The following is a 13,027-nucleotide window of genomic DNA, read 5'->3' as shown; positions in this document are numbered from 1 at the left end:
TCTAATTATTACTAATCAACCTTTGATTAAACATTTTTCTGAATCCTTCATGAGTGAGTGAGTGACAATGGGTTTACGCCGCTTTTAGCAATATTCCAGCAATATCACGGCGGGGGACACCAGAAATGGGCTTCACACATCGTAGCCATGTCGGGAATCGAACCCGGGTCTTCGGCGTAACGAGCGAACGGTTCACCACAAGTCGATCACACCTCCCCTATTCCCTGAACTGAAATACCCTTATCAAACATTACACCACCCACACATGACTAAGAGCAAAGCAGCATTACTTATCTCACTGCATATGGAGGAATAGATAAGATGTTGATCGAAAGATAACGGTATGCTTCAATCCTGCCCTGAGGCTAGCACGGCCCCGCCCAGGCGCTTTAACTACTGTGTGGACGCGGGCTATATTGATCCCCTGCTCGCCTACATCCCATACCTGTTGACAGCGGTGGCCAGACAACTCCACAGCCAGCATGGTAGGTGCTCGATTTCCTCTGTATAAGTGAAGATAAGATACATGGATGAATAACGAATATTGCAATTAGGAGCGATGTTTAGGTGAAGGCTGTAACACCGTTACCAAGCAAGTAATGTACAGAGTATAGTGGAGCAGCATACATACAGGTATGAGGTATGTAAGAAAGAAGTTGTTCATCCATATATCATATCCTTACTAATACTCCAACTTCTAAACGCCTCTCTAGGAAGTTATTCATCTGTTTATCTTTAAAGAACCCGTGACGATATGGGATGGAATTGATCTTCAGCAACCGATGCTTGTCGGAAGGGGCGACTAACAGATCGGGTGGTCAGTCTTGATGACTCGGTTGATGCACGTCATCGTATCTCAGTTGTGTAGATCGATGCTCATGATGTCAATCACTGGAGTTTAAAGGACAAGGTCCATTTTCGCCGATAGAAAAAAATATGCAATTAGCAAAGCCTTTAGGAATCATTGAGATAGTTAGATGTGGCGGTTTATTTCAACTCCATTGTTTTGGACCAACAACGCCAAATGATTGGGTAATGTCAAATGTCAGATAAAGCGGATTTTAGAGATTCTCAAGAAGAACGTCTTGATTTTTTTAACATGAGTTAGTCTTTGACACGCGCTACGCTTCATAGAAGGTATGGGAGGGTGGGGTAGTTTAGGGGTTAAGCGTTCGCTCGTCGAGCCGAAGTGCCAGGCTCGATTCCCTACATGGGTACAATGTGTGAAGCCTATTTTTGGTGTCCCCCGCCGTGATATTGTGGGAATATTGCTAAAAGCGGCGTAAAATCACACTCACTCACAGAAGATGTATATAAAATACACACACACATATGGGTAGTATTCCTCCAGGGTCACTGACATACACACCGTCACCGTCACCGTCACCGTCACCGTCAACGCTAAGTTGGAAAGCGGCCTTTTTCGTTCATTTTAGACAATCGTGTGTATTTGAAAATGTCATAAGTCGAAAGAATCCATTTTAAGAAAGAGACAGCTTTCAAACCTTTGAATATGTCAGATTATGTTCTTTCCTTGACCTCAATATTGGACATTTCCTGTTGACCAAAAATAGGACTTCATCATATATTGCCATTTGTTACGCCAGTAGTCTGTCTCCTAGACTAACATCTAGTCTCTGAAATGAACATATTCAACAGCTGTTAAGATAAAGTTATAAAGTATGATATAAAGGAGCCCAGAGACTTTCTTCATTTTCCTGTTCCTTTTACTGCAGTAATCTAGACTTGTCGAACATTATAGACTTGCATGGGCTGTATTGGATAATTTTGTTTGTTTCAGGGTCTGCATGACAGACTATCTGTCTCCCAGACCCTAGAGAAAAAAATAAAAATGATTATGCAAGTCTAGATTGCCTCAGGTCAGAAAGTTGCTTCGATAGACGAAAGTTGCCCGTACACACTGCACCCCCGGGGAGCAGTAGTCTGGTCAACAGACCCAAAGTGACGTCATCGTTAAAGCCTGTCTGTTTCATTTATTGAACCAATCTTTAATAAAAGCGTTTTGATGAATGTAATTTAGGTATTGGTAGTATATATGAATTCTGATATGCGTGAGGGAAATTTAACTTTCGATTGTTGGTATAAATACTTTAGATACTGTAAATTATGATAAACAACGGAAGTTCGCATTCCTTGCTCAGTGTGACATTATACAGCCGCAGGTTCGAGGGTTAATATCTGATATGATGTGATATAAAATGTGTCCGTTCATTAAACATCGGTCTATGGGTGCCTCCTCTGCCGGGTCTCGCATCTGACCGACCGAGACCAAATAGTTTGTGAATAGCTTCTTGTTGTTGTCGGTTTTATGTACCGTGTTCTTCTTTTTCGTCTTTTTCACCCAAACACCTCCGTGTCCGCCTCTCAGTTTTGTCAAAGATGGCATCTAGCTCCGTTATTCTATTTTGCAAGTGAATCCAATACATTTTTATCTTAAACAAAGATTGCTAATGATTATGGAAAGGATTTTGTCGTTTTTATTAGTCATTGATATTGACCGAAATAATTAAACTTGTACAGTTTTATTACTTTGATAAAATTATATATACCTTTAGCCAAGAGCTTTGGTAGCTTTACGACCCTTCACATGTAAGAAACTATTTCAATATTGCATCTGTTTTATAAACCTATTAATGGCATTATATTCTACCTTATTCCAGAGAGGAGTATTCCAGTCTTTTTGTAAGTATTTAGTATTTATGATAAAGTCTCATGTATTTGTTGAAAAATATAAATACATAATTACGACGCACACTGAAGTTATTACTTCTAGATGATATAACTTAGAGCTAAATTCTTAATCATTATCATCATCATCAACATCATCATCATCATCATCAATATTATTATTAATATTAGACCCAGCGTCATTTCTCCTGTATTTTCATGTAGTTTTCTCACAATACATGTTTCAGACCGATGGTTCCTCCTGTTCATCAGCGTTGGTTTGCTAGCCCTCGTTCTGCTGAACAACGCGCCACAATGGACGCTCACTCGCTTTGCAGACAATGGTAATGATATCCTAATATTCTACATCTGTATAGTCGAGTAACGTGTAAGAAGATTTAACGACTCCGAAAGTGGGCGTCTCAGAAGCGGTCGTTAAACTCTGACTATGAGAACTATCTCGCTTGTATAACTTTACTGATCTTATGCATTATCTGCACACAGGTGGCGAATCAAAAAACGCAACTCCGAGGGTGACATTGAAAAAAGAAAATCCGATTCTACGACCACACGACAATGAGGGTAATTGTAATTAATTGTAAATATAAAATTCAAAGAGTTTTTGTTTTCAAAACTTAAAACAGCCCAAAACAAAATACACGACAGCGTTAGTCGCTATGCAAATATTGGAATATTTTTCAATACAGTAACTAAACGAGGGTTTGTGTATCTTCACTGTATTGTCTTTATACTTGCATTTGGCGGGGCAGCAACTTATGGTTTCCTCGCCGTGATATTGCTGGAATATTGCTGAATCGGCGTAAAACCATACTCACTCACCCACTCTGCTAAATGAGTCCATTGTACGATTCCGACTATATTATGAGCACGTGTTTATGAATCACTATCAACTGCTGACAAAACAGGTGTTCGCGAAAATGTGAGCATATCCCTCTCCGACGCTGGCAAAGGGAGGTAATGCGTCAAAGTTGGAAATATCCTCCTCCTGTCTACCATAAACCTTTTTGAAAGCTTCAGCAATGTTAAATAATAAACTTCCTGCTCTATTTAAACAGAGGTGCGGTTTGAAGACCTGTTCGTGGACTACACAGCAAGAATTCAAAGTAAGAGAGAAAGAGAGAGAGAGAGAGAGAGAGAGAGAGAGAGAGAGAGAGAGAGAGAGAGAGAGAGAGAAGGGGGGTGTATGGAGACAAGGAGCGAAAGAGAGAGTATGGAAGGCAAAGAGAGAGAGAGAGAGAGAGAGAGAGAGAGAGAGAGAGAGAGAGAGAGAGAGAGAGAGAGAGAGAGAGAGAGAACGTTAGAGATGGCAGGATGGCTGTTCCCGTGTTTATTTACATACAACATAAATTAGACAAATAACCGATGTCCGCTAAATTTAACATATGAACCCACTGGCTAACGTCATCAGTTCCAAAAGAAGTTTAGGGGTTTCGAATACATAACAATAACCGCAAATATGACCACGTGTGACGCCTTGTTGTATATTATGTCTTCAGCTATGAAGGACGGCGGTTTATGGAAGTCAAACCCCCCAACCAAGACCTGCGACAAAGTCACTGGAACATGTAAGTCTTATAGTCCGAAGAGGACTTTGCGAAGTAGGAAAAGCTTGACAAAAGAATTCATATATTGATTTTCACATTCAAATCTTAAGGACTTATGTTTTTATACTACATTGAACTTTGAACTACTGCCAAGAGCTGTTGGTTTGATACACACTGGAAACTATTATTTGACTACAGACATATGACGTCACTTTAAGTATTGTCTGTTAATTAACCACCTGTTATTCAACTCACCCAAAACTTGTCATTATACAAAAAGATTATCTATTCGGTACTGATGAAACACTGTATAATACTTCAAAAGCGTACAAAACAAATATGATTACTGTTTATGTTTCATTTAAATGCCTTTCAGCAACTCCGTGTGAGGACACCAAATGCGTGGGCAATGTAACCTCTGACCCGAAAGAAAGTCTAACTAACGTACTTAAGTCAATGGCTGACCTTGACAGTGACACGCTTGCGGAAGTGACCCGACTGCTGCAGCCCAGCAACACAGCCAAGAAGGTCGTGTTTGTGACTGCTGCTTCTACGAACCATTTCCTTGAATCGCAGGCGTTGATCAAAAACCTCCATGAAAACGTGTTCCCCCTGCTCACAAACTACAGCTTCGTGTACTATGACCTTGGACTGACCACCGAACAGAGGAGCAAGGTCAGTAGTGTGACGGGTTCCCTCCCTTGGTAGGTGCCGCCCTGTGTGCTTGCCTCAAAGTGTGGTCGGGCAAGCTCCAATCTCAATAATAATCAGATCTTAGCTCTCGCTGCCGCAAACAAAGATCTGAGGACATCCCGTTACGGGTGACATAAGAATGACCTTTCGCGAACTTTGACCGACCAATGAAATGAGTAACAAGAAGTCAACATTCGCCAATCAGAAAGCAGCATTCTCGGCTTTACGGCACTGGTTTCAAACAGGCGACTTCCATTCAAGACTACGCTCTGAAAAATATAAATTCAAAATTTAAAAACAGCACAAAAGTAAACTTCGGAATGTCTAAAAAAAATGGCCAAGATTGTATGTAGTTAATGCCAGCGGGCAATGGAAAGTAACTTCCGTTTCAAATGTTTGACCCATTGAAGCGCGAGATAGACCATGATTTTGACGGAATCAGCCGTACAGGCCGTTTCTGTAGTTTGGAATACCCCGTATTAAATTCTTCGAGATTGCATGATTAGAATCGACATTCCGACTGTCACTTTTCCGATCTGGTTAGCGACGCACTGATGGTCGGATGAAAGGTCGTTCTGACGTGACCCGTAATGAGAAGTCCTCAGCTCTTTGTGTAGCGGTATCGAGAAATCAGATCTGATTTTAATGTGATTGGGATAAGCTCATCAAAATCATATCTACGTCATCTCCGATATTTTACCTCACTGACAAACCTCACCTGGGATCTCGTAAGGGGAACTTTCTAATCAGCGTCGAGTTCCCCGGAAGGAGTGAGTATAGTTTTACGCCGTTTTTAGCAATATTCCCGCAATATCATGGCAAGGGACACTAGAAAGGGACTTGACACATTGAACCCATATCGGAAATCGAACCCGGATCTTCGGCGTGACGAGCGAACGCTTTAACCACTAGGCTACCCGACCGCCCCGGAAGGAGCGAGGAAGCACTCGGAGCGGTATATCTGCTATTGTATCTCGACAACAAACATAAATCGGCATCAGTCCGGAGTAGTACAAGCAGCCACACACACACATACACGTGCATGCACGTCGCCTAATAAGTGCAATAATCTTGGACGCGACGTTAAACCCCATTTCACCTCACCTCACCTCTGAGTATCACGGCATCTACACAATCAAGGAAATACGTGTGCCGTGTGCGTATCGCACTCTGAGGCGACATAAAGCAAACACACATGGCGACACCTACCGACTATTGTCGAAAAGGGGGCCGAGCTGAGGCGACCCAGGCGAGTCCGCCAAACGTGGATAGTTCTAAGTGAGGAAGGTCACACTTTGAACGAGAGAGGGAAACCTAACAATGAGCTATTTCGAGCTGCGTCCTTAAACTTGATCAAAATAGCCATATTGTTTTAGTTCAGCACTTCAAGCCGAAATAAAAGAGAAAAATATTGTAACATTGGAACGAAGGTACAAATAGGTCCGCTGCAGAATCGTGTGGGTACTGCAAGCAGCGTTAGACACTGGCACTGGTCCTATAGTCCTTGCCAAACTGCCTAATAGTTCCCGTATCATGAGGAAAATTGCCAGTTTTAAGGGTTTTGCTATATGTTATCTTTATAAGGACTGGTGGGCTAAAGAAGTAAGTATCTAACGCTCGCAAGGCATCTTATTATTATATTATTTATAAGGACTGGTGGGCTAAAGAAGTAAGTATCTAACGCTCGCAAGGCATCTTATTATTATATTATTTAATCAATAACCATAGAACCATCTTCATTATAATTTATTAATCATTCTTCCTTCTGCCCAGGTTGAACGCTTCTGCCGCTGCGATGTGAGGACATTCCCGCTATGGGCCATGCCCCCTCGTCTTCGGAAACTTACCTGCTACACCTGGAAGCCGCTGATCATCAACGTGAGTAGTCTCCCTTGTAATTTTTCATTTTGTTCGATCCTCGACAGAAAATTACTTTCAGCCAGAGTGTTTGTGATATGTGTGAAGTTTAAGCAGGACTGATTACATGTAATTAGTCGTAAGACAAGCAGCAGTAATGTGACATGCGCAGTGGATTCTTCCTGTTGAGGCGCTGGCAGTAGTAACATCATCCAGGCCAAAGTCACAGTCACGGCAGTGCTCCTTGTCATAATCATTTCATAATGTTCTCAGTCATAAACATCGCGTTGCCTGGTAACGCTGTGTTCAGAGTGCTTGTTGATACCACGAAGACATCTGTGCAACTGTAACAGTATTGTACGAGGACTGTGGACATAAGATTATGTTATCATCTGGACTAGTCGTAAGAGGTTACCAAACTGATAGGGTGGTCAGCTGGTCAAGTATTCAAATTTCACACCAGTGCTGCATAAATCTTCAAAAACTTGAAAGGACTGAGTTGATGTGCACTTAGAAAATCACAATAGCATGAAACAATAATGACCAAAACTAACCAATAGCAACCAGCGCGTTGGGCTACGACTCAAGGACAAAATGCCTATCTCAACACAAGCTGTAACGACTTGTGTAAAAAGATCATTCAAATATGCAGCAGCTTCTTCATCATTATTATTATCATTATTATTATCATTATTATTATTATTATTATTATTATTAATATATTATTATCATACTACAACAGGTTACTTCTATTCCATAGTATGTAATACTTGTGAATTCTGGTGTCCGCCGTGATATTGCTGGAATACTGCTAAAATCGGCGTAAAACCATACTCACTCATTCACGTGTTCTGAAGGTTTCATAATGCCGTACCATTATTGCAGGCCAATCTCCCGACGGCAGAGAAACTTGTGTGGGCAGACGCCTCGGTCCGGTTCCAGGGCGATTCCATTCTCACTCTGTTGAAGGAACTTGACGTTAAGGGCGTGGCCATCAGCAGGGCGGATTGGTCCATTGGTCAGCACACAACGCCGAGCATGATGGACTACTTTGGGGAAAAGAATTGCAAATTCTCCAACATTGTGGAGCCTGGAGCTTTCTTTATCATGTTCAAGAATGATCGGTTTATCCGTCATGCAGTGGTGAAACCCTGGGTCGCATGCGCTCTCAGCCCCAACTGCATGTGCCCCGATAAACACGAAAAACTTCTTCATTGTCGAGGGGAAGTACGGAAGTATAGCAAGTGTCACCGCTTTGACCAATCAGCGATTGGTATTATACTTGTGAAGCTGTTCCGGGGTCACGAGGTCAGTGTCACACTTCCGCCGAAGGCAATCCGTGTTCGTCGCGGAAATAAAGAGAACTATTTTGACGCATTACAGAGTCGCGTCACGCCCAAATTATTCAAAAACTACGTTTGATATGCAGATTAGGGGGGACACGAGTACGGTGCGGTGGTTCTGTGCAGTGATGCGTCACTTAAGCGCGCCAGAGTCAAGGGGCTCCAATGCCACTCTCGTGCTGAATGTGTTTCTATGTTTGTCGTGCTTGTGGATTTTTACCAGATGTAAAAGTCGAAGACCCGTGATACCTTCCTCCAACGTCTAGCTGACACGCCGTGATATGACATTATTGTCATTTATTTATTTTCTCATAATAAATACAAACAAACTTTGCAGTCTTCGCGTTTTATTAACTATTCACCAGTAGAGTGATTAATGACAATAAATTGAGTGAGTGAGTGAGTGAGTTTGATTTTACGCCGCTTTTAGCAATATTCCAGCAGTATCACGGCGGGGTACACCAGAAATGGGCTTCACACATTGTACCCATGTCGGGAATCGAACCCGGGACTTCGGCGTGACGAGCGAACGCTTTAACCACCAGGCTACCCGACCGCCCCGACGATAAATTGACCTCATCCACATTGACAAATACATTGACTGAAGATATATCATAAAAACAGCTAAGTAAGAAAAAAGTATGAATAAATAGCACAACTGATTTTTTATTGTCTGTTGAAGAATATATTTTTTAGCTTATCCAAACCAATATTCGTCAGACGTTATCACTTCCTTTTATCACATGACCTATGAAAACCTTGGGCGTGAAACGTTTCCAGATTTGTGGAGTGTCTAAATCATCACCTAAGGGGCGGTCGGGTAGCCTAGTGGTTAAAGCGTTCGCTCGTCACGCCGAAGACCCGGGTTCGATTCCCGACATGGGTACAATGTGTGAAGCCCATTTCTGGTGTCTCCCGCCGTGATATTGCTGGAATATTGCTAAAAGCGGCGTAAGAGCAAACTCACTCACTCACTCATCACATAAACTGCCGGGCAAAAGAAAGTAGACATCCATGTTTGACGGTGATTAATAATGAAACGAGACAAGAAAAGGTTATTCGACTGTTATATTTGATACGGGTATCACCGTGATCCGGTGACTGTTTTCAGCCTATACCGTTTTGACAACGTGTGAAATTGTTTGGTCAAATCCAGTTTGCAAGTGAAAGCTTTCTTTTGCCCGTCGGTGTATTTCTCCTCTGATTATAGGTATGAAGATTGACGTTTCTCAAACGGTTGTGGTTTGAGATAAAAACCATATTCGTTAAAATATAATTAAAAAGTTGAATAAAAGGCTAAGAAAGTAATGCATTTGGACCACGAACATTGACGAATTTGCTGTAAGATCGCCCTGCTCCAACCCCAAAAGAAAGTCGAATATTTTCCACAAGGAGAGTTTACGCATTGTCCTACAAAATCGTTATTCACAAAATCGCGTCAAATTAATAATGTATGTGTGCTTGTTTGTGTCTGGCCGTAATTCTACCCAAAAGCATCCACAATTGCTGTAGAATTGCAATGTATATTTCAGTGCTATAAGTTGACGGTGGACGTGGTCTGACATCTTAAAATCTTTTATTGAAGTTGCTGCCATAAAGATGGAACATTGCTCATTGTGGCGTCAAATATAAACACAACCCAGATGACAATGCCACATCGACTAGAAAGCAAGCATTGGACTGGACCCTAAGCCCCTGACATGTCCCTAAAGAACATTTGTGGGATGTTCTCGGGCTGAGAGTGAACGCCACAGAACCAGCACTCGCCAACGTGGGCCAGCTTTGGGTAGCCTCTAAGGCAGAATGGCGGGCAGTAGCAATGGCAGCCATGCGCAAGTTAATCAACAATATGTTATACAGTTGTCGTGCATGAATCGCCCAACATGATGGACACACCAGATATTTATCTACGCCCGAAATCAACTTTACAAATATTTATAACACCTTCACCATTATTTTACCAGTTTCCTTATTTTTTGTCGAGAGTTTTTTTAAAGAGTGTTACGACATATCATCGATCGGCTCTGTTCATATGCGACATGTCGTAAAATGGGAATTACTTCCCTTTTTGTTAGATATAAACTGATGGGCAACGGAAAGTGTATCGAGAACTGTTTTTTAAATTAGATTATGTCCATTCAGCCATCATACATTCCAGCAACAGTTTGTAAAAGTAATCTGAGGCCGGGCAATTTCGAACAAAAATTGGCGCGGTGGTGTAGCCTAATGGTTAAAGTGTTCGCTGGTCACGCCGAAGACCCGGGTTCGATTCCCGATGTGGGTACAATGTGTCAAGCCCATTTCTGGTGTTCTCCGCCGTGATATTAAAACCGGCGTAAAACCAAACTCACTCACTCACTTGTACAAAAATACATTGGTTCAATTAACACTAACAAAAAGAATGAATTTGCAATTACCATGATTGAAAATGTTGTAAATTTGTGCCGAAAAAGAAAATGTATTAAAGAGTTGTCTAAGACACCCATCAGCACTTGTATATTTTAATTTTTTAAACTTATTAATCAAAGATATAAAAAAATGTAGAAGTATTCTTTTGAGTGCTGAACAGTTAATGTTTTGGACATAATATCGCTAACTTAAGACATTTGCAACTGAGAGGTGCAGTTTCTTTTGCTCCTCAGTCTTTAACGCCGTACCTTTGTGGATTTGACTTAAGTCTATGATTCTCGGCTGTATTGCCTCATATCGGCGACATTTCAGTCAGAATATGACATAAAACACTCCCTATTCACAACAGTTAGAGCCGCGCAAAGAACGCAAACCATACCAGCAGACACCCACAGTTGGATATATTCTACAGTAAACGTGTAGTGTCCACCATTTCGGATGAATTGAAAGTGTGCGGCCATCGTGCAGTCCGTACCTGGAGCTCGGCGACGACAGTCGACCAAGGGTACCCGGATGTACTTAATATCTCACAACTAGAACGTCAGAGGACGACGTCCCTTCCGGTTGCACTCCATCAGTGCAACACTGAAACGTGCTGACTGAATGTTGTCACATGACGAAAAATAGCTAAGTATAATCTTCAATACATCTTACAAGAAATCTACATGTCAACTTGACCTGTGTGGCTTCTTGGTCAGTTGAAGGAAATGACGCGTCAAGCAAGTTATTACGCTATCAATTGAAGCTGTACCTATCCCCGAACCATAATAGCGAGGGATATTATATGTTTGCCCAAATATAAATCGATCTCTCAATCTCTCTCCTTCCACGTTGGGGCGGAGGCGTAGCCTAGTGGTTGAAGCGTTCGCTCGTCACGCCGAAGGCCAGTGTTCGATTCCCCACATGGGTATAATGTTTGAAGCCCATTTCTGGTTTCCCCCGCCGTGCAATTGCTGGAATATTGCAAAAAGCGGCGTTAAACCATACTCACTCACTACACAATCTCTCACAAAATTCTACACGACCTAACTGACAAAAACACAACGCTTGACAGTGCTGCCAACCTTTGCTCGCCGCGTCATAACATCACGCCCAAGGCAGAACACAAATAGCCATTCGTCACCACTCGCTCCTTTCCGTAACCTGCAAGAAGACTCGTCCCTCTATCGATGAATGTTTTGTGCGAAAATACGACAAACCAATCAGAATGCGCGTATGATTTCAAGTTCTACATCAAAGAATCCCTCAGAAATAATTTTTGATTTTACATATGTCCATGAAATATACCCAAGACACAGTTAAATGTGTTCAATCATACTGTATAATTCCGCATGTCCAGATGTGCTATAAATTGCATCTGAAATATATATAATATATGAGGAAATATATGTGAAGCATTACGCAACGAGTTGACAATTGTTTTAGGTATGCCCGTTTGCGCTTAGACGGAACCCGGTCGCAGAAAATGGCCACGAGAGGGGCACGAGTCAGTGCTTCTGGCGTGAGAATGTTTCTGGCGTTAAAGTGCTTCTGGCATGAAAATGCACTTACTAGCATGAAAATACTTCTGACGCTATAGCGCTAAAAACACCTCTGACGCTATAGCGCTAAAAACACCTCTGACGCTATGGCGCTCCTGGCATGAAAATACTTCTGACGCTATAGCGCTAAAACCACCTCTGACGCTATAGCGCTCCCAGCATGAGAACATCTCTGACGCTATAGCGCTCCTGGCATGAGAACATCTCTGACGCTATAGCGCTCCTAGCACGAAAACACGTCTGACGCTATAGCGCTCCCAGCATGATAACATCTCCTGGTATGAAAACACCTCTGACGCTATAGCGCTCCTAGCATGAAAACACCTCTGACGCTATGGCGCTCCTGGCATGAAAATACCTCTGACGCTATGGCGCTCCTAGCATGAGAACATCTCTGACGCTATAGCGCTCCTAGCATGAAAACACCTCTGACGCTATAGCGCTCCTGGCATGAAAACACGTCTGACGCTATAGCGCTCCTGGCATGAAAACACGTCTGACGCTATAGCGCTCCTAGCATGAAAACACCTCTGACGCTATAGCGCTCCTGGCATGAAAACACCTCTGACGCTATAGCGCTCCTGGCATGAAAACACCTCTGACGCTATAGCGCTCCTGGCATGAAAACACCTCTGACGCTATAGCGCTCCTGGTATGAAAACACGTCTGACGCTATAGCGCTCCTGGCATGAAAACACCTCTGACGCTATAGCGCTCCTGGCATGAAAACACGGCTGACGCTATAGCGCTCCTAGCATGAAAACACGTCTGACGCTATAGCGCTCCTAGCATGAAAACACCTCTGACGCTATAGCGCTCCTGGCATGAAAACACGTCTGACGCTATAGCGCTCCTGGCATGAAAACACGTCTGACGCTCTAGCGCTCCTGGCATAAAACCATCTCCGACGCAAAAGCGCTCCTGGCATGAA

The 13,027-nt window shown here is 42.6% G+C and overlaps 1 protein-coding gene across 1 annotated transcript; it reads left to right on the top strand.

Annotated features, from left to right (window-relative positions):
- The first annotated feature begins 416 nt into the window (after nucleotides 1–416).
- On the top strand, nucleotides 417–8,466 carry LOC124120914. Its single transcript, XM_046483820.2, has 9 exons — nucleotides 417–485; nucleotides 2,682–2,703; nucleotides 2,937–3,032; nucleotides 3,193–3,270; nucleotides 3,765–3,812; nucleotides 4,206–4,274; nucleotides 4,630–4,928; nucleotides 6,720–6,824; nucleotides 7,689–8,466. Exons 1-9 carry the CDS (start codon nucleotides 483–485, stop codon nucleotides 8,223–8,225), a joined length of 1,257 nt encoding a protein of 418 aa, XP_046339776.2. The 5' UTR covers nucleotides 417–482; the 3' UTR covers nucleotides 8,226–8,466.
- The last annotated feature ends 4,561 nt before the right edge of the window (nucleotides 8,467–13,027 follow it).

The sequence above is a fragment of the Haliotis rufescens genome, unplaced genomic scaffold, assembly GCF_023055435.1.
Source record: "Haliotis rufescens isolate VD_foot unplaced genomic scaffold, xgHalRufe1.0.p SCAF_10, whole genome shotgun sequence".
In the NCBI taxonomy this organism is placed as follows: domain Eukaryota; kingdom Metazoa; phylum Mollusca; class Gastropoda; order Lepetellida; family Haliotidae; genus Haliotis; species Haliotis rufescens.
Note: the sequence above shows the minus strand (reverse complement) of the source record. Positions and strands in the feature narration are given on the sequence as shown.

Bases quoted from the DNA above. Each gene is read 5' to 3' on its own strand.
- LOC124120914 (XM_046483820.2), top strand. The intron at 3,033-3,192 runs GTAATGATATCC...ATCTGCACACAG, and splicing joins CACTCGCTTTGCAGACAATG to GTGGCGAATCAAAAAACGCA. The intron at 4,275-4,629 runs GTAAGTCTTATA...AATGCCTTTCAG, and splicing joins CGACAAAGTCACTGGAACAT to CAACTCCGTGTGAGGACACC.